The following is a 20,392-nucleotide window of genomic DNA, read 5'->3' as shown; positions in this document are numbered from 1 at the left end:
AAATCATATTTTTAATTAGTTTTGCTTACTTTGTGAATTATCTATGAGAAAATTCCAATTTCTTTTCCCTCACTTGTTAAAACCTTAGAAGATCCAAACAGTTTTCAGAGGGCAGATGTAGTAAATATTTAAAATTCAACTTATGCTAATGACTGATCGGACGCATAAAGTATAGATACATTTCTATTCCCTCATTGGACAACTGTGTGTTGGACACGTTGTAGTATTTTAGACAGAGAAGAAAATGCTAGCAGGAAAGCTGAATGAACAACTTCAGTTCATGCCCTTATACATATACTCTGTGAGATGTTATTTTATTTCCTGTCCTCCTGCTGTTCCAGTTAAAGAAATTCTATATATGTTCTACTTTCCCTCTTTAGGTGTTTGAGTCCAGGTCTTATTCACCATGTGTTTTATTGCTCCCTTGCTCAGAGGACAGCAGGATGGGATTCCTTACAGGTTTCTCCTTAGCATTCCCCTCCGTAGGTTCTGAGTGTTGCACGATACCTTGAGGGCTAACGCAATATTATTGCTTTACTGATGGGAGAAGAAAATTTGGGTGCCCTGATTGTCAAATGTATTTAAGTCATTGCATTGATTTAAGTGCCATGTAAGCATGTAAATCCCTTGCAAACTCCAGGTGAGATTAAGTGGGATTAAGTTACAAGGCTAGTTTAAGTACTGAGAAGCCCTACTGGACTCACCAGTTTAGATACATGGCAAATGGACAGCACTGGGGAGGGTCAAGCCACTCCCAGGGCCCAGTTCGGTGCTCTGCAGAGTTCCTTTGACTTTGGATGTTCAAAATTAGACTCCTTAAAAGCTTGGACTCCTGGGAGTGTTTCAGGCTGCTGCAAACCTTACACCCAGAAAAATAAGACATCTGCAGCTGGTAACCCTTTATGTGAAGTTCAGCCCAACAGATTCATCAAAACTGTGTTAGATTCCCTCCCTCTGGCCAGCTGGAGCACACGGTGACTTTGCCTGGATCCTGCTTCCCATCCAGACACAGGGCTGGGAGAGCACATCCTCCTTCTCTGCTGGCTCTTACACCCAGGTTTCTCCCTGCAGGCAGTACAGGGGAGGGAGGGGGAAGAGGTCAAGCTGGCATATTCCCAGGTCCCACCCTAATCTGAGCTGGGAGCACACCCAGATCTAGACCTCTGAACTGCTTCCCCTGAAGAGTGAGCATCTCACAGGTCCTCTTCATACAGCATCTTCCCACTCCACACTGCATATAGGTGGAAGGAGGAGCAATAGGAACATCCCCTAGCTTTTCATTTCTGGGCTTGATACCACGACTACAATGCAGGAAGGTCTCACTCAGTCCTGATGCCCAGGGCTAGGACATGCTCACTCTAGAAAGAAGTTGTGGAAGGCTTAGCTGCTAACTTCTAAGAGGTATATGTGAAGCCTCTGTGATTTTCAGCTGCTCAAAGTTTGGCTGAATGTGGGCAGTTTTGCATAGAGATATTAATACGGGGCAATGTTACTGTGGGAGAACATCCCAGCAGGGCTGCTATATATTTACATCCAGCAAAACGATGCAGTAGCAGAGAAAATAGGTCAGGAAAACCCTGTGTAGGACCACTGTCTCAGAGTGTTAGCTATCTCAGTCCTCTGTCCCAACCGAGAATCAGCCATGCTTGCACAACTCTTGGTAGAAGTTTGTTTAACCTGTTTTTAGAGACTTCCAGAGGTGGACACTCTGCATCTTCCCTGTGCAATCAGTTCCAGTGCTTCACTACCTGCTGTTTCCTAGCTTCATTCTTGTACAGGTCTATACTATTATAATTAAAGGTTTTCAAAATATTTGGTGAGAGGCAGAGATTCAGACTGGAAAATTTCAGCTCAAATGGTTAAAGTCTGGCAAAGTTATAATCAACAAACAACAAGGGAGGGCTATGCTGAGAACCGCCAGATGAGCCGACAGGAGGCCAAACACCACCTGTACGAGGCAGGGCTGAGACCCTCCAGCTAAGTCTGGGCTGCACTTTGAAAACTTGCTGTACAACACAATCCTTGCCCTGAAGAGCTTGTGGTCTAGGAAAACATGGAGGTAGACAAAGGCTATGAGGAGGAATTCTCTCTGGGTTATATTTCTGCGCTGAATATCTGTATCTGTATCTATATCTATATCTATATCTATGTGTCTACTCCTATCTAGTGTAATAACCAGAAAAGGAAGATGATAGAAAAAGAAAGTTGTATGGGGCAGACAACACGAAGCTGTTTCCGTTTCAGTGGAAAGATCCAGAGTATTTTAAAGTAATTCTTCAGCTCTTCGTATAATGTAATTAAATTGTATTTCCCTGGTGATAGTCAATATTCCTACTAGAAAAAGAAATTAGAAATAGCAGGAAAAAAAAGAATGAAAAATGAAGAGATGTTGAAGCGCAAATATAAAAATGACACCACACAGGTAAGATCCTCTCCTGCTCTCTCTCCCACATATTTCCTGGCCAAGGTCTTATTGAAAATGGCTTACATAATCTTCATACAGTTCAAGACCTGGCCCATACCTACCATGTGAACAAGCTGATGTGTGCCAACAAACACAGAACAAACTGAAGTAGCAGTGTGTGAATTCAGAACCTTTCAGAAACCGAAAAAGCTCCTTGCAAAAAGGCTTGTGAGCCAGTGTTACTTTAAGGCAGCTGGAACGGTTCATGCTCTTGTTTTTATCATTAGTGCTAAGAGGGAAAGACAGCTTTGTTTTCACATGGTTATTGATTATTAACCAGCTTTGTGAAAGGTTACCTTTCTTCTAGATACAGCAGAGTGGGGGTTTTAAAAATCAATCCCTGGGAAAGCTCTGTTTCCCAGTCAACTTTTCCTTCTCCCAGTGCTGGACTTTGCCATGAATACAGTCTTCCTGTGTTGGTTTGAACAGGGCTGGGAGAGGAAGAGAGATCATTTTGAATATGTTCCAGTTACCTTCAATGTTTCTTCAGTATTTTTTTTTCTCTCAAAATGTGAACAGAAAAAAAAAAAAGTTGAGCACTGAGAAGTCATCAAATTATTACTCCGATTTAGAAAATCAAATCCAGATCCCTTTGAGGAGGTATGACTGAACTATATTCCTTGCTATTTTGTATTCTAGCTTGATAATCAAAAAGGTGGGAGGTATGATAAAACTAACATAATTTGTAACGGGAAAGGGAACTAAATGAGTAAGGAATCACAAATTATTTGCATTGAAAGGGAAACAAAATGGTCCTGTCACCTTTCCTAGAAAAAAAATTGCTGTGTCCAGATGGTTTTACATTTCACTGATCCCAGCAGCTTGCAGTAATATCTGCCAGACACTACTGAGGAAGAAGTGGACAAGATTTTCAGAAAACAGTGACTCATATTCAGGTCCTAAATTATCCATTTTAGGTAAGATCTTTTAAAACGCCATCAGATGTGAAGCGGATGAAATTGTGTGTATGAGGATGCATATATTAGAGCTTACATTTTAAAATCACAGAGATACCAGATGAGGTATGAAGCTTGTCTTTCCAAGCCATTGGGCACTCAGCAATGTTCATATTACATGAATAATATTTATAATATTATAATACGTATAATAAAAAAATATAGTTTAAACCATGAAGACAACCTTTCCTCTGCTAGACAAATGCTGAGCTAAAGTAATATGATTAAATCTTAACACATCCTTAAAAACACTTGAATCAAATATGTTAATCCAAGTATTGCAGTGACTTGGCTGTGTGGTGTGGTTATTACATGGTATCACTACAGGACAGCGACAGCTGAGTACCTGAACCATTTGCTACTGATACGAGAACATTTCAATCCCTGTTCTCATGTTAAGGATAATTAAAACATGCCTGTAGTACTTAGTGTTGCTCGTACATACTCATACATACTCGTAGTTTCAGCTTAGTTCAGTTTCTTGGAATAACAAACCTACTGTAAGGATGTCCCTTTTTAGCAGAGCCTTAAGCAACTTTAGTGAGAGCATTATTTGTTGCCCATAAGTCACCTCAAAGGGACAAAAAGGAAACAAACTGCATCTACCAGAGTTTTTCTCAGCATGAGCTGGAACAGTATTATCGATTGCAGGATCCATGCTCATGGCAACACATAGTTGGAAGAGTGAGCTTCCCATCTCCATGTTCTGCTGGATGTGCTCAATGCTGCAGCTGCAGAAACCCCCAGGATACGTGAGGGTTCCTAGGGACTGTAGAAATGTCCCACTGCAGGTGAAGCCTGGGACCTGAACTGCAGCATACATCCAGACAGGCTTTAAGGTGAGGGAAAATCTACCCAATCCCTTGTTAGATTGTACTAGCCATGAATCTATGTGCAATGTGTCCCTTGTTTTGAATTTATTTGTTTACCTGGTTTCAACGGTTAAGCACTAAACCCTGTTGTATGTTTATCAGTTGGAATAAACACACCATCAGTATCAGCTGTCTTTTCTTCAAATAATTACGTATAGACTTGAGGATGGCCACTTCAAGCCTGCCATAGCCTCCAACTTGGAGAATCAGGGACAGGGGCAGGTCTCAGCTAGGAGATGACAATGTGCATGCAGAGGTCTTTGAGGTCACAGCTCACTGCTGGCACCTGCTTGAGGTGTTCAAGAGCAGCTGGCATCACAGGAGTCCATATATGAGCTAAAGAGGCAACCCTGCACCTTTCCATTTCTTACACTGTGCCTATCCATCTCAAGCCTCTTCTAGTATAAGAATTAAGCCTCACTAAATGAGGTCAAGTACGAAATAAGCAAAGGGTGGCAGTCCTTCGCACAGTAATAGTTTATCTGTGGCAGTCTTTGCCAAAGGATGGTGTGGAAGGCAAAGGTTCACGGAAGATTTAAGAACTGGAGAAATCCACTGTGGGCTAGAAAAAGCCACACAGCTCAGAATATGCCTTGAGCTGAAAATGCTGGGAGCCTGAGAAAACAGATAAGTGTAGTATCATATGTGCATACCATGTTGTGATTGCCCTAGCCATCACTTGTGGACATTGCTCAGGAAGAAGGTTTGGGGTCACGGGATCTTTGCTCTGAGTCAACACGGCAGTGTCTGCAGAGCCCCACTCACCCCAGAAGCAGCAGAGCCTGTGCCCCTCTGTCACACATTTCCCTGTCCAGGCAGCATTTGGATAGGACCCGCTCATGGCTCGGAAGCTTCACATGAGGACCAACAGCTTAGGAGAGGCTCTTCAGGCAGACTTCAGTGGCTTCATCCTGCCCGGATGGTCCCTGAGCTCAGACTCTGACGGGACTGCGGTCACCTGCCCGCTGCGCCCCAGCTGCAGGTCACTACCTCCCAGCGGGCCAGGCCTGGGATCCCCAATGCCAGGATACGCAGCGAGGTCCTTTTCCTGCACTGCAGCCTGCTGCCTTGTTGTTAGCACAGCAAAGCGTGCCCTTATCGCCTGCTCACGCAGGCAGAATGAAAGAGAATTAGCTCTAAATTATACGAAATTCATTTGCTTTGGAGGGGGAAATGTTTGCTCTATTTAGAAATGTTCGTTATAGAGAGAGGACCGCATTAAGACGCCGGGTAATGGTCCTCCCTGGAGATGAATCAATTTGCTCTGGTTTTTATGGCTGCGCGTTTGTTTGTCCGTGCCGGTTCCCCGTGGAAATCCTGGGGCTGTAAATGCTCCGGGGAGCGGCGCGGAGCTCGGCTCCCCCGCGGGCCGGGCCGGGGCCGGCGCTGGCGCAGGGTGAGCCCCCTCGGTGCCCCGGAGCCCCGGGCCCGGAGAGGGGCGGGGCGGGGGGCACAGCGATGCCTCTCCCAGACAGAGGAGCTACTTTCCCAGATCCCGCTTTAGGGCTGCTCTCTGGGGGCAGCCAGCCAGGAGGAGCCTGGGGGGTGGGTTTGGGGGTGGGTTTGATGCGCAAGAAGTTGGCAACTGGATTAAACGGGGGATTGAGTTCAAAAGACACCTGTGTCCGCAAGAGACCTCGGGGAAGACACCCCGTGCGCGGATGCGGAGGCTGCTGAGCGAGGAAGGAGCCCTCCGCTAAGGGAGCCCGGCTGGCTCAGCGGGTCCCCCCCGAGGATGCCCCTCCCGGGGTCGCCGTGCGGGAGCCTCGGCGCAGCCCCTGCAGCCGCGCTCGCTCCGCGGCCGCACGCCGGGCTGCGCCGCCGGCGCCGGAGGGGCTGCGTGTCCCGCAGCAGGCCGGTACCCCTGCCCGGGATGCCAAGGGATGGAGAAGGAGGGTGCGGGGCGGGGGATGTCCGAGGAGCAGCGATGTCTATCGGTAATTCCCGCTAATAAAATACTTTTTCACTATCCTCACTATAATTGGTTTACAGCCTTTTTTGTTTATTTATCCATAAGAGCTGCTGTTAAATGGCTTGGGAAAGCAATTGCTTAATGGCTCAATATTGAATCAAAGACTCAGTGTGCTTTCTGAGAGATGGGGGACCCAAATGCATTCATAGCGGAAACTCATTTTAAGTGTAATGGACTGGGCGGTTTTATGATCCCTCGGAAGCCGGCATGCGAGCCCAGACGTCTCGCTCGCCGCCTGCTCGGAGTTGCATTTTCACCGGCCGAGGGGCCAGCACCCCGGGGAACCCCCCGAGGCCCCCTCCGGGGGAGCCTGCGGGCCCCGTGTGTGCGCCCCGGGGGAGCAGCAGCAGCCCCCGCCGGGGGTGGCGGCGGCGGCGGCGGCCCGAGCCGCCCTCGGGGGGCCCCTTGGAGAGGCGGCGCGGTGCGGCGCGGTGCGGTGCGCGCAGAGGAGCCGGGCGAGCAGGAGGTGTGCCTGCGTGCGAGACGGCGAGAGCGGCCGTCGGGGCGAGCGCAGGGAGGCAGGGAAACGATCTTTGTCCCTTTCGGTAGCTCTCCGCCTCCTCATAACCTCGTCACCAAGTCAACCGGCACCAACTTGGAGCAGATTATCTCCGAGGGTCAACACATTGCAGCCCAAGCCGCGGGGAAGGCTCCCAAATTTACCCCTTCGGCAAACAATCCGCTGCCTATCGCTCGCTTCGTTGATAGCATTGTGGTCCCCGCGGCCGCATCTCCCCGGGCAGGGGGAGAGGGGGCAGAAAGCAGGTCTGCGCCTCTTTCCGCGCCCGCGGCTCACGGCGTTGCCCCCGAGGGAGCCTGCGCCCCGGCTGCTCCCGGGCACCCGCTGCCCACCGCCGCGGCCCTGCGCGGAGGTACCCGCAGCCGACAGTTACCGGGTGCCAAACCCCTCCGGGAGCCGTGTCTCTCGACCCCCGCGGGCTTCCCTCCCCGGACCGCGCCGGCGGAGCGCGGGGTCGGGGAGCCCTTGCGCGCAGGCGGGGAGGGGGAGACGGCCGGGCCTGGGGGTCCGAGCCCCGGCCGTCCTCCCCGAGCCCCCCGCACGCCGGCAGCGTGGGAGCGCAGCCCGGCCCTGCCCCGCTTCACGCCGGGCCACCCCCGGGCGCCCCCCGCCCCCTCGCCAGCCCCGCACCGCCGGGCGCCCGCCGCGGGGCAGGCAGGAGCGCCGCCCCCCCCCGGGGGGTCCCGGACCCTCCCCGGCCAAGGGGAAGGGGGTTGTGGAGCCGGGGCCACCCCGGCTGGCCTCTTATGGGTCCCGCCCCGCCCCGGAGGGCTGCGGGAGGGCTCACGTGGGGGGAGCGGCGCCTATGGGGAGGCGGCGGGAGCCGGGCAGGGCGGCGGGGCCCGGCGGGCGGCGAGCTGTCAAAGAGGCATCCCGGGCGCCGGGAGCGGGAGCAGCCCGATGTGTCAGTAGCTCCGGACCCCCCCGGCCCGCTAGCCATGAACACTGAGGAGCAGTATTACGCCTCGGCGCAGCTCTACAAGGAGCCGTGTGCGTTTCAGAGAGCCCAGGCGCAGGACTACAGCCCCAGCCCCCCCGCCTGCCTCTACATGGGCCGGCAGCAGCAGACTCCGTACCCCGGCGCCTTAGGGGCGCTGGAGCAAGGCAGCCCGCCAGACATTTCGCCCTACGAGGTGCCCCCCATCACAGAGGATGCCGGGGTCTCGCACCTGCATCACCACCATCACCACCACCACCCTCATCTTCCTCCTCCCCACCAGGACGCGCTGCCATTCGCTGACGGGGCGGACACGGGGGCGATAGAGGAGCCCCGAGTGCAGGTGCCTTTCGCCTGGATGAAATCCACCAAATCGCACGCCTGGAAGGGACAATGGACGGGTAAGCCCGCCGTCCCCTCCTGCCGCTGGCCCGGCCACTTCTCGGCGCTCGCCTCGGCCGGCGGCCACGAAGCCTCCGCGGGGCAGCCGCGCTCCCCGCGCCGGCCGGGCTTAGCGCGGAGCGGCGCGGAGAGGGGCCGGCGGCAGCCTCGCTGCCCGCCGCCCCGCGGGTCCGCTGCTCTGGGGCGCCCGGAGGCCGCGGCTGGTAAGGGGACGGGAGCCGGGTCCGCGGGCAGCCGAGGGGGGAGCGCGCAGCCCCTGCGCAGTTCCCCGCCGCGGGGATAAAGTCCCACTAATATCAGCAGGTGTCCGGGTGAAAACCGCCCCGCCGGCAGGCTCACGGCGCCCCTGGGGAGAGCCCGCCGGTTCCCAAGCCCTGAGCAAAGATTAACGAGCAGGTTTCACTAATTAACTAATTGCCGCCAAGACGGGGCCGCCGTGGCCCCGCAGTCCCGGTGCGCGGGCGCTGCCGCCGCAGCGCCGCCGAGCAGGTGCCCCGGGGAGGCTCCGCGGCGGCGGCGGGCTCCGCGCGGGGCCGCGCAGGGCGAGGCGGGGGCGCGGAGCGGCCCGCGGGGCCGAGCGGGCGGGGAAGCGCCTGGCGGAGCGGCGGGGGCAAGGCAGAGGCGGCTGCCCGTGGCGGCGCCGGGCGCCCTTCTTCCAGCTCCTCCTGCCCCCTCCCGCTTCCCGCTCGGTTTTAGCCGTAATTGAACCTTTTACAACTTAAAACCCGGGGCAGGGGAAACAATGCACAAACGAAACAGAGCTGCCAGCGAGGGGAAGAAACTCTATCTAGGCAGAAAGTTCCGCTGCGGAACAATATTTCTGTCTCTCCCTGCACAATGTTATCGTGTCCTGCGCCTTTGTCACGCCTATACGGCAAATATTACATTAATGGCTTTGTTCAAATAGACAGTTAAAAAGGGACTGGAGAATTGAAATCGCCGTGAAATAGTCCGGGAATTACTTGGGCCAGTCCGGGGGCAGCAGGGACAGGCTGCGGTCACCAGTCCCCACGGTGGCATCTCCGCAGGGCGGGAGAGACAAGAGTGCTGCCGCCCACGTCGTGGGCTCGGGGGCAGAGATTGTGGCGGGAGGATAAAATCAGACTGCGTTTTCGACGGGTTGAATGAATTTGGGGCGGGGGGGGGGGGGAAGATGGAGCCAAACTCGCAAACTGCCCCTCTTTTCTCTGTCTTCTGTACACGAGGAATGACAGAAAGAGCAGCAAAACGAAAGTTTTCCCGGAAAAATTAAGACCTCTCCTCCACTGTTCCTAGATCATCCAAGAGGTCCAGGCAGACTGGGGGGCGACATTAAATCGTGTATATGATGTGCGCTGTGTACGTAAACACACAGGCGGCTCAGCGTTTCTCCAGCAGGGACAGGGCGCAGACCCGCATGGCCTAAGCGGCACCGCTCTGTGCCAAGCGCCTGTAGCCAAACCCCAGTATTTACAGATGCAAACTATATGCGCCAGAGATGTATTTTTCCAGAAGCGCGCGCCATTTAGGCGTTCAAGAATCAAGTGGGGTTTTTGCGTTGTATTCAATGCGGGGAGAGTTATTGCAAGATAAAGGCGCCCAGCGAGGCGGCGGCAGAGCCCGGCCCGGTGCTGCTCGCCGCGCCCGGCCCCGGGCTCCGCCGTCCCCTCGGGCCGCCGTGCCGAGGGCGGCCGGCAGCGTCCCCGGGCCTCGCTGAGCCCCCGGGCCCAGCACGGCGGGGCCGCGGCCCTGCCCGCCCCGCGCTCCCTTCCTGCCGCCGCTTTCAACAGGCCCACGAGATTTTGCCTTCCCGGAGTTATTATTCAACTGTACCACAAAATTGTTTTTATTTATATATATGTATATATATAATCTATAATCTATATACGATGTATATATATTACATGCATATATGTATATATAATGGGCCTGCAAAGATGAACGGAAGTAGAGTGCAGGTGACTCCGGCAGTTTAGATAGTTGTCACCGTGCTCTGGAGATTATATGGCGACCAACGGTGTACCCAGCAAGACTCCTTGTATTAATAATATGGACAATCCGTTTTAGGGCTAATCTCCAGCCCCTGCCATCGCCGCCACTCCTGCAGTCGTCGTTATCACACAGTCCCGCGTCCCGACATCCACGCACAGCAGCAGCAGCAGCGTTATTGGGAACGGCGATTTCGTTACTGTCGCTGTTTCCGGGAACACGAAATCAAAGGTCTCGGCCAGCCCGGCGAAATGGCCGGGCGCCCCGCGGGGCAGGAGCCCCGGCTCCCACGCCGTGCCCCGGGCCCGGCCGCCCGGGAGCTGCCGCGCCGCGCCGCCCTCCGGCCCCGTCGCTCCCGACGGCTGGGAAAGGGTCGAAGCCTCCGCGGGGCCTGAACTGCTCGGCGGCGAAACCCCCGGAAACTGCAGCGGCTCCGAGCGCTTCTGCTCATGAGGTTTTCCCGTCCCCTTTTACGGCTTTTTGCGCTGAGAGCCGGCGGGCCCGGGCTCGGGCCCGGACGCGGCGTCGGGGAGCGGCGCTCGGCCTTCGGCGGCCGCGGCTGTGCGCACCTCCGGCGCAGCTCTCGCTTTCCGCGCGGAGCGGCGGGTCCCCGCGCCTCCGGCGCCAGAAGCGCCACGGGCTTGTGACCCCGGGCCTGTCGCTGCTGGGTTGTTTTTTCCTCCGCGTAGTTTCACGGAGAGGTTAATTTTTATTATTATTATGTTTTGTTTGGTTGTTTGTGTGTGCGGCACATAACAAAAACATTTTTTCTTGTTTGCTTTTTTATTGCTGTTTTTTTTTTTTTACGCTAATCCAACAACTTGCCAAGCCCCGGATCGATGCGCCCTTAGGCGGAGATTGAGCTTTCGGCGAAGGCAAAGGGTGGCGTTTTCTCATCTCCCCGCTTCTGCGGGCTTGGCTTTGACTAAAGACGCCGATTAAAATATAAAATAAAATAGCAGCAGGACAACCCGACTGCCAGGGCCCGGGGAACTGGGAGCTCCGAAGCGCCCGGGGGGCAGCAGGGAGCAGCGGGAGGGGCCGCAGCAGCCCGGGAACCCGCCCGGGCTCGGGCCCGAGGCTCGGCTCACCCCCTCTGGGGGAGCCGTCGGGGCCCGGCAGGGCCGTCCGCTCACCCCGCTTATTTCGCCCTCCGCTCCGCGCACCGATGCGGGGACGGCGCGGCTGCCGCCTGACTCTCTCCTCTCTCTAGGTGGGTCCTACGTGGTGGAGCCGGAGGAGAACAAGCGGACGAGGACGGCGTACACCCGGGCGCAGCTGCTGGAGCTGGAGAAGGAGTTCCTCTTCAACAAGTACATCTCCCGGCCGCGCCGGGTGGAGCTCGCTGTCATGTTGAACTTGACCGAGAGACACATAAAGATCTGGTTCCAGAACCGGCGGATGAAGTGGAAGAAGGAAGAGGACAAAAAGCGGGGGGCAGGGAACAGCAATGACCCCGAGCAAGACTGTGTGGTGTCCTCTGCGGAGCTCCCGGGCAAAGAGGATCTCCAGCCGTGTCCCCCTGGGAACCTGCCCGCCGGGGCCTCCAGGGACCTGCTCCCCTCCAGCCTCGCCCCCAGAAGGCAGCAGGACTCTCGGTGAGCCGCCGGAGCACCCAGACCCCGCAGAGCCCGGGCCGGCCCGGGGGAAGCCAAGGGGCCTGGGGAGAGAGCCGGGAGGTTTCGCCGGCTCCCGGCCGCCGCCGGGCCGCGGCTGATCCTCGCCCGCCTTCCCCCGGGGAAACTCTGCGCTTCGGGCGCGCCCCTCCGAAATCCCCCTGCTGCAAAAATTAAAGGTGTTTGGCTGTAGCAGAGAAAGGCTCGGTGTGGTTTGTAGGACCGGAGGCGGCGGCGGCCGCAGGCGAGCCGCGGCGGCGGCCGGACGGCGGCGGAGCTGGAGCCCCGCTGTCCCCGGGCACCCGGGGAGCCCCGGGCCACCTTCGCCCAGGGAAGGCGGATCTGGGGCCGACCCCAGCTCGGGCAGACCCCCCCGCCGCCACTGACAGCGACGGCAACCCCGGGTACACGGAGCGGTCTGGAAATCGGAGACAACCACGACCACGCCGCGGCTGTTGCTGACGAGCGCCTGTGCCGGGCGGGAGGCCGGCGGCGGCGGCAGCCGGGGAGCGGGGCCTCGCTGTGCAAGGCGCTGTACACTCGCGGACCCGCTGGAGAGGGCGGCCCGGAGCGAAGGCGAGAGACCCAGTTCTTCTCGGCGCTGGGCACCCCGCCGTCCAGCTCTCTTCGAGGGGCCCCGGGGAATCGGCCCTACCGAGGACTCCCGCCGGCGATCGGTCCTTTACTTTCTTCTTTGGAAACTGAAACCTGTTTTGTTTCGTTTTCTTTTGCCTTTGAAGGGGGGGGGGGAAAGGAAAGAAAAAAGCCCAAGCTTTTTGCGGGCAGGATATATATGATGGTCACCGACTCCAGATGGCCGACAAAGGCAGCCAGACCCTCCTCCGGCGCGGCGGCCGTCGGGGCTGCGCGGGAGCCCGAGGCGCGCAAAGCTGGGACCGCGGGCGCGCTGGGAGCCGCTCTCGCCTGCCCGAGGGGTCGGTGCAAGCCCGGAGGTGCAGCAGAGGATCAGCGGGTTTCGGGAGGGCCTGTGGGGCCCAGGGAGGGCGGGGGAGCTAGGATCGCCGGGCGGCAGAGGCAGATCCGGCCGGGAGCCGCCAGCAGAACCTGCCTGCGGGGACGGGACTGGTCCCAGTGACATTTTCTGCTCGCAGCTCCTTTGGAGGAAAATATCCTTCCTCTCTTCTTCTTTTGCCCCTCGCTTGAACTGCGCCTCAAGGAGAAAGAACCTGCCAGCAGCGCAAGCAGCCCTGCTGCCCCGACCCACCCCGGCTCTGTGCTCGGCGCTGCAGGATTTTCTTTGCGGACCTGGTTTTACAACTCAGACAGAGGTTTGGGGCCGGCTGCCTCCCGAGGCGCTGGCCTACCCCTGTGACTTTTCAGCTTTTTTTTTTTTTTTTTTTTTTGCCCTAGCTTGGCGTACTGCAAGGCTGGGCTCCTTTGCTCTGGAAGTGTGCGAAAAGCCGTCCCGTCGGCAGCCGCCTGGGCCTTCCTGGACCTTTCTCCTCGCTTTCCACTCGCTGTTTGTCTGTCATCAGAAAAATCTTCCCTACCGCGGCAACGGCAAGTACAGGCATTTTGTAGGGGGGGAACGAGCTATTCCAGCGACCACCTAAAACAGAGCCGGAAATTCAATTAAGTTGGAAAAAAAAAAGGCCCGCGACCGGATCAGAAACACAAAATAGTGGCACGAACGACGCGGGAGCTGCCCGGGGGATGCTGTGTGTCAGACTTCTCTTCCTCGATGGGGAGGCTCAAGATCTGCCCCCGGGATTGTCTCCGGCAGCATCGACGGGGCGCACCGCTGGCGGCAGCCCCTCGAGCATCCGGCGGGCGGCCCGGCCCGCAGTGGCAGAGGCCAGCGCGAGGAGGAGGAGGAGGAGGGGACGGAGGAGGAGGGCTTCATCCCCCAGCCTGGCCCCCCGGGCTGCGGAGGTTGTTGCCTGCAGTCTGCCGCCCTCCTCCGCACGCCGCGCAGGGGAAGCGCGGGGCGGGGAGGCGGCTAAACGCGAGGGGGAGAGGAGGCAGCTTTCCACAACTCTTGTTTTACCATCTTGCATAAGGCGTTTTTCAAAAACAACAGGTGAAGACTTGAGAGGAAGGTCTAATTCTTGTATTGCCTTTCTTTCCCTTGGGGGCACTAACCTGTGCACGCAAATGGGGATGTTTCTGGACAGTTTTCTTGCAAATTGCCCGATAAATGTATCGTCCAAGCCTGTATATCCTTATTCATCCAAACGCAGTCAAGAGAACTTTTCTAATGATTAACGAGCAAAATTCAAATAAAGCTGTGCTGCTTGTGAAACAAAGCACCATATTATTTAAAATAGCGTTTCTCAAATTTTCTGGGGCCATGTAACCAGTTTTCAACCTCAGCATTTCTCATGATCTCTATTTATTCTTAGTATCAAACCTGTCACTCAGAACACTCAGTGGAACACTTTCTACATTCCATTTATAGTATCTGGTACTCAAATTGCAATTTGGGAGCCACTGAAAAAAGAAATCTGGCTGCAAAAAGGAAATTTGTCATGCAAAATGCCAAGATTTTTCACTAATATTCATACGGAGCATTGTACTGAGTAAAGAGCACATATGGGGTGGGTTACATTTTGCCTGTCCTTTCTGTTGTGTAATGCATTCAGTTTCAATTTCTGCCCTGCACTGTTGTATAAATTGAGAATTTCCAGAATTTGTATGAATCGTTTGACTACGAGGCCAAGGTAATTTTATGAGTGACCGTAGATTCAGACCTACATGTTTTAGTTTTAATTAATAAAGTCTTTTTCTTAAAGAGTTCATATAGTTTATGGAATGAGCTTTTGTTTTATTTTATTTTGTATTTTTTTTTTTGTCTCTTATATCCTTCTTTCTGGCAACTGTGCCAAAGGGAAAATAGCTGAAACAAGACAGACCTGGGACCTTGTATGGGTAAAGCGCTGTTCATGGTGCCCCTTTATATGGCACTGCAGGCAGCCTTGCACCTTGCTAGCTGGAAAGTTACAATGCTGCTACAGTTCTTGTGCCATGCCATCTCACAGTCCACCAAAATGAGTTGTCCATACATCCCCATTTCCTGAGGACCCTCCTCCTCCATCTTTGGGGACGATAACATAATTAAAAATTTGTATTTAATCATCTGTAATCCTGCAGATGAGGGTTTACACAAAACATTCTAAGAATCCTAACTTTCAAAATTAGGCAAGAGATGAAAAGTGAGGGGTGTTTTGATTTCCTTTTTGGGCAATACTCAAGTCCTAGAGGCGTTGCTCTGTGTGGGAGAGGTACATCCCCAAGAATCATATGTACCCCTGTTAATTTTTTTAAAGAAAAGCTGAGCAAGATTCAGGGCCATTTTTGCCCTGGGTGTACAGGGAGTATGCATGTGCCATAAGGTCTTATGGAGACATCAGTCCTACGCAAGGCTCCAGAGGAGTAGTAGGTTTCGTTACAGCTTTGCAAAAGCAACATCTTTACTGCACCTGTTCTGCTCAGGCACCTCCCTCCAGCACTGCAGCAAGAGCTTTACTCTCTAGCTCCATTTTACAGAGATATTGACTGCTACTACACCACAAGGCAGAGGATCTTTACACCCTCCTCTTTCTCCGAGCAGGGCTGAGCAACTGATGTGACTGGCACACAGCTAACCAAACTGAGACCGGGAGATGAGGGCTGCTGTCTCACACACAGGCAAGATCCTGCCACAAAATGGTTATTTGTGAATTGCCTTCTGAGAAGCAACATCCAGCAGCGCTTATTGAGTTCCTATTGCCATGCCTTGGCTGAAGATGAGGGGCAGAGAAAGAGCTCACACACTGCCCATGCTACCCCCTGCTTTACCTCCCTCCCATGTCTCCAGAGAGTCTGTAGTGATGGCCATGTAAAAAAACCAGCATTTGGAGACTGCGCTTGTCTCCTCTATTACAGAACTACACATTTGCTTGAAAGTGCCCTCCATACACGAATATTTATGCCAATAAATCTGTTCTGAAAGCAGTGATTTAATCAAAGGTGTGAAAGTCTTTCCAGTCTGACCCTGAGGTCTGCTACCTCCCACACTGCAGTTGCTGCCACTGCTATGAACATGGCTGAGGAGAGATGTTCCAGACTGAGAGAATAAACATGTCTCAGAAAGGCTTCAGTGCTTTGAGTTTCAACCCCAGATGCAGTGCCAGCCCTACAACAACCTCCAAAGCAGGGTCTGTAGGGCTCGACAAAGCACCTTACAATCTGGCCTCAGTAAAGGGCAGAGTTGGCTGGGTGTAAGGCCTTGTGTTTCAAGGCTAAGCTGACTACTTACCTCGGAAGTAGAAAGAAATGGAATTGGGCTCCAGTAATTTCTGCTTGCATGGTAGTTTTTCTGAGAGGTTCTCACATAAGCACAGGCACATGTGCACACACACACACATGCATATATATCACCTCCAATGAACTGTGACTCAGAATGATAGTTCCCTCCCTGTTTTCTTCTACCCTGGACGGAGATAAGAATGACCAAGTCTTTAAGCATATTTTAACACTGTTCAAGCACATCCCTCTTTTCAGATCTAGAGAGAGCAAAGGGGTGTGAAAAAAACTTTGCATTTCCCGTGTTAGAAGTAGTGAACATTGATTACCTTTATTTATCTGCAGTTGCCTTATTGCTCACTTCCCACTGACTACCCAGCACCCTGTATAATATCTTCCGCGCAGCTTGTCAGCACCTATGCAACCCAGCAGTGCTGGTGAGCATGAGGAATGGAGGAGCAAAGGGAGAAGTGCATGGAGCCAAGGCTTCTCTCAGTCTCCACTTCTCTCCATCTCCATTCCTCCCACCGCTTGCTGTCCTGATAGACAGTTCTTGTGTTCCTCAGGGCATCTGGGATCACAACATAAGCAAGGACAAATAAAACATAGAAGAAATTAACTTAGTCTTTCTCTCTCCCCAACATGCCTCCGTGATGAATCAGAGCTGACCAGTCTCATTCATGGAGTAGGTAATTCAGACATGTGGTTCCTTACAATTAGGCCTCACACATTTGCTTGTTTAGTACTAGCTCTTGTTCCAGGAACTATTTGCTTCCAGCAAATTTGCTGCAGCACTGGTAGGAAGGCTGCTCCTGCCAATAAAGGTGCCATTAAGTGGGAACCCACATCCAAGGAGCCCTGATCACTGGCTCCGTTTGCCAGGAGTGGCTAGGCACAGGAGGTAGGTGTCTTGACAAATAGGCATATCTTTCACGCATAACCCAAAAATATCCTGGGAGGGAAGAAACTTGAGAGATTAGGGTGAGATAGACCAATAGGCCAACAAAAGAAACACCTCAAGCAGATCTGGAACATCCCACATTGAAGGTAACATTGAATAGGGGGTTGCTGGGCTTCTTATGGTCACAGAGCTGGACCAGGTAAGATCAGGAGATGCTGGCAGCAGCTTCATGCCCTCCCTCTCCCTTGAGACTCTCTTTGTCAAAGCAGATGCCTTGTGGCACCTGCCACAGGAATGCAGGCTGCATGTTCCTCTGGTGGTTGTGCCTATACTAAACACCAAACAAACAAGAAAAACCTCAACTCCTCTATCTGGGGAGTAAGAGCTGATCATGTTGCACTGCTGGTGCAATTCATGTTGCACCCATCACTTTCGCACAGTAACAACCTGAATCATAACCTCTCCTTTGCCTTAGCAAGGGGAAAGCAGCACAACACTGATCCATTCCTCACATGGAGACTAGTTATAAACCCATTGGGGGATACCTCAGACCAAGGAGGAGAAAAACATCTGCTCAGACATATCTTGGCATGGTGGGCTTACAAGTCAGGAGTAAAATACATCTAGCAGGAATGGAAAGCACATTAAGCAGTGTGTCAGTATGATGGTCTGTGTCTCCTCTTGCAGGACTAAACTTGATTATTTTCGAGTGGAAAAGAGTTTTCTCTGTGAGCAATTGGCACCACACTGGTATTTTGTGTGAGCAGAGGCAGTATGTGCCGTTGTAAATTTACCTGTCTTGGACATGCCTTGAACATTCGCTACAGACCTCAAAGCATTGAGCAAAGGCAAGTAGGAATTAGTGACCTCATTGACGTAAGAAGAACACAGAGCTAGGAAAGAGCTCCTTTCAGAGAGAACACAGGTCACCTAGGGCCCGTGCCAGGAGACCTAGCTGTCAAGACCAAGGTTAAGCTAAAGGTGTATTGTGCAGAGTTTGTGTTTGAACACCACTTCCCTGGGCCCAAATCCTTCTCCGAGGGAAAGCAAACAGTAACCTGCTGGGAGCCATAGCTGGGTGTGGCATCCTACGGTTCCAGAGTAACATTTCAAATGCAGCTTTTCCTAGAGAAGAACATGTAGTTATCTGTAGGGAGTGGAAGCCAAGCAGCCACCTTGCATCTCGGCTTTTAACCACCCTTTTACATAACTAGTCTCTGTAATCCAAAATAAGTGTGTTTCATTCCCTGTAGAGCTTCCAGCAACTGAGAGCTGATCTGTCATCTGGAATGCCCTCTCTCCTTTCCTGCTTCTAACCCTCTGTTGGTGAGTCAGTATTTGGCTAAGGGTGAAACTGTATGAGGTGACATTGCTCAAGATAAGCTGGAAGAATAACAAGCTCTGATATTTTAGTTCACATTGTGGACTGGATTTTTATCCCAAGAAAGAAAGTTGCCAAAAAAAGGGGGAGGGAGGAAACCCCCTCCACTTTGAAGGCATTGAATCCTCCGCCCTAGAATCAATGTGGTAAAAATAGTTATTAAAACTACAGTTGGTTCCTGGAGTTGGAGTTGAAAACCTGCTCAAAGTTTCACTCTCCGCTGTAGTATCAGTGATGGTTATATTCATGACATAGACCTTAGTAAGGCAGGTTAGTTTGAACAGAAAGAGATACATCTAGAGGCAGATGTGAAAGATAGCATTTCAATCTGTGCATGAGATTAGCTGGAGGCAAAGACAGAGGAAAGGATCATAGTCTGTAGAGCCACATGACCCTTACCTAGGACATCAAAGAGGGAAAGAACACTTTCTTTAGTAACATCCCAAAAGTGCAAAGAGAGAACTGAAACTGGAACCACTGAGATTTCTACTCCATCCTTTTACTCAAAGGAGGATCACTCCAGATACACATTTGTCCATCCTCTTCTTTGAGATCTACAATCTGAAGATTTCCCAACACCCCTCAGTTCCAGTGCATCACTCTTCCTAACATGAGTACATTCTTCCAACATCCAGCAAGTCTTATCTATTGCAGTTAAAGTATGATTTCTTGTCCTATGGACATGGAGAAGAGAGTATATTCCCTTTCTATTTGTAACAGCCTCCCAAGAAGCCAAAGGATAAAATTTTGAGAAGAAGGGCAAGTTGCTAAGCTCTGGTAACAGAAAGGTTATTAGAGACATTGGCAAGAGCAGTTTCCATAGAACCTAAAAAAGCAGTAGCTTGCTACAAGGCAAGCAGAAGAGAGGACACCAAATAGCAACAAAAGCAACACCATCGATGAGTTGACAGGCTGAAGGAAGAGGATGCCTGGCAGCTGAAAGCAGGAGGGGTCAGAAGAGAGGCTAGAGGAGCCTGAAACAGTATGGCTTGTTATGGGGAGAAGCCAGAATGAGGCACTACGGAGAAGGGTGAAGAAAAAGGTAACTGATGTGGTGCCAAACCCGCAACAGCTACAGGATTATGATACCAGTGAGCTCATTAGCTGGGAATGAGGCTCTGTGTTTCTAGGGAACAAGTCATGATATAGAAGCCAGGTGCTTTGTGTATTTTACTTGGCTGTTAATTGCAGCTTGCACCTTTCCTACTGAAGATTAATTCCCCCTTGTGATGTAATGGACTTTGCTGCCCATCTCCATATTCTTCCCAAGTCCATAAACCAAAGGAAAATGTTGGAATTCCAGCAGAGATTTCAGTTTCTTTTGGTTTCTGTGGGCTAGTGTTTGTCCACTGTTGGACCATGCATGCTGCATGATTTGTTCCAGCTGTCCAGATCAGGTACGCATAGTCCAGTTTGCCCAGAGCTATTTTTGGTAAAACATCTCACAGAGCTGCCTCACTACTCTGGGAAAGATCATCCCAATTGGTTTGGATGCAGGCACTGGAAGTTGTCAGGAAAACTGCAGAGATGTGGGAGATAAAAATCCATTTGGAATGGCAGATTTATGTCCTGCTCCAGCAAAATCTCATTTGTTCGTACGCCTGTTTTTATTCCATCTTCTTAGCTCAGCCCTGAGAAATGAGGTAAACCACACATCCATGCTGCTCACAGATGATCTCAAAAATACTTTGCTCCTAGCTGAGTCCCAGGAATTAGATGTTATAGAGCTGGAAGCAAGTGATAACTGGCAAATCTTAATGAGCATGTGCCCAATACGTACCTCTCCAAAGGTGGCTACTAGATATGCCAGGGCTTCATTCTTCACTGACTGCAAATCTGAAAAAAATAGAGAGAAGGTGGAGAGGAAGGCTCAGGAGGAAGAAGGCCTTTTACAGACTAAAGTCAGTGCCAAGGAAGAAAGAGACTCCTCCAGGCCGTGCCAGCATCAAGTTGGAGTAGCCAGATTGAGGGAGATGTGATGTTTTCTCTGAAAGTTTGTGATATGCCAACTTGGCTCTTTTTTAGTGAAAATTCAAGGGGACCAGGAAAAGGAGCTGCATGGGAGAACAAGTGGTAACTGGACACTGCTTAGCAGCAGGACAGGGTGCAACAGGCTGGCTATGAAGTCTCATGTTAAGGCTGGAGGTAACTGATGTGG

At 52.6% G+C, this 20,392-nt stretch overlaps 1 protein-coding gene across 1 annotated transcript; it reads left to right on the top strand.

Annotated features, from left to right (window-relative positions):
- The first annotated feature begins 7,594 nt into the window (after positions 1-7,594).
- Positions 7,595-14,412, top strand: PDX1 (pancreatic and duodenal homeobox 1). Its single transcript, XM_068930172.1, has 2 exons — positions 7,595-8,122; positions 11,305-14,412. Exons 1-2 carry the CDS (start codon positions 7,723-7,725, stop codon positions 11,691-11,693), a joined length of 789 nt encoding a protein of 262 aa, XP_068786273.1. The 5' UTR covers positions 7,595-7,722; the 3' UTR covers positions 11,694-14,412.
- Positions 14,413-20,392: the final 5,980 nt, after the last annotated feature.

This window comes from Struthio camelus, chromosome 1 (assembly GCF_040807025.1).
Source record: "Struthio camelus isolate bStrCam1 chromosome 1, bStrCam1.hap1, whole genome shotgun sequence".
Taxonomy (NCBI): Eukaryota; Metazoa; Chordata; class Aves; order Struthioniformes; family Struthionidae; genus Struthio; species Struthio camelus.
This window is presented reverse-complemented; position numbering and strand designations above follow the sequence as displayed.

What these genes read in the sequence shown, in the direction of transcription:
- PDX1 (XM_068930172.1), top strand. Translation starts at nt 7,723, where the DNA reads ATGAACACTGAGGAGCAGTATTACGCCTCGGCGCAGCTCTACAAGGAG. An exon ending in CTGGAAGGGACAATGGACGG is followed by an intron (nt 8,123 to 11,304) that starts GTAAGCCCGCCG and finishes TCCTCTCTCTAG; the next exon opens with GTGGGTCCTACGTGGTGGAG.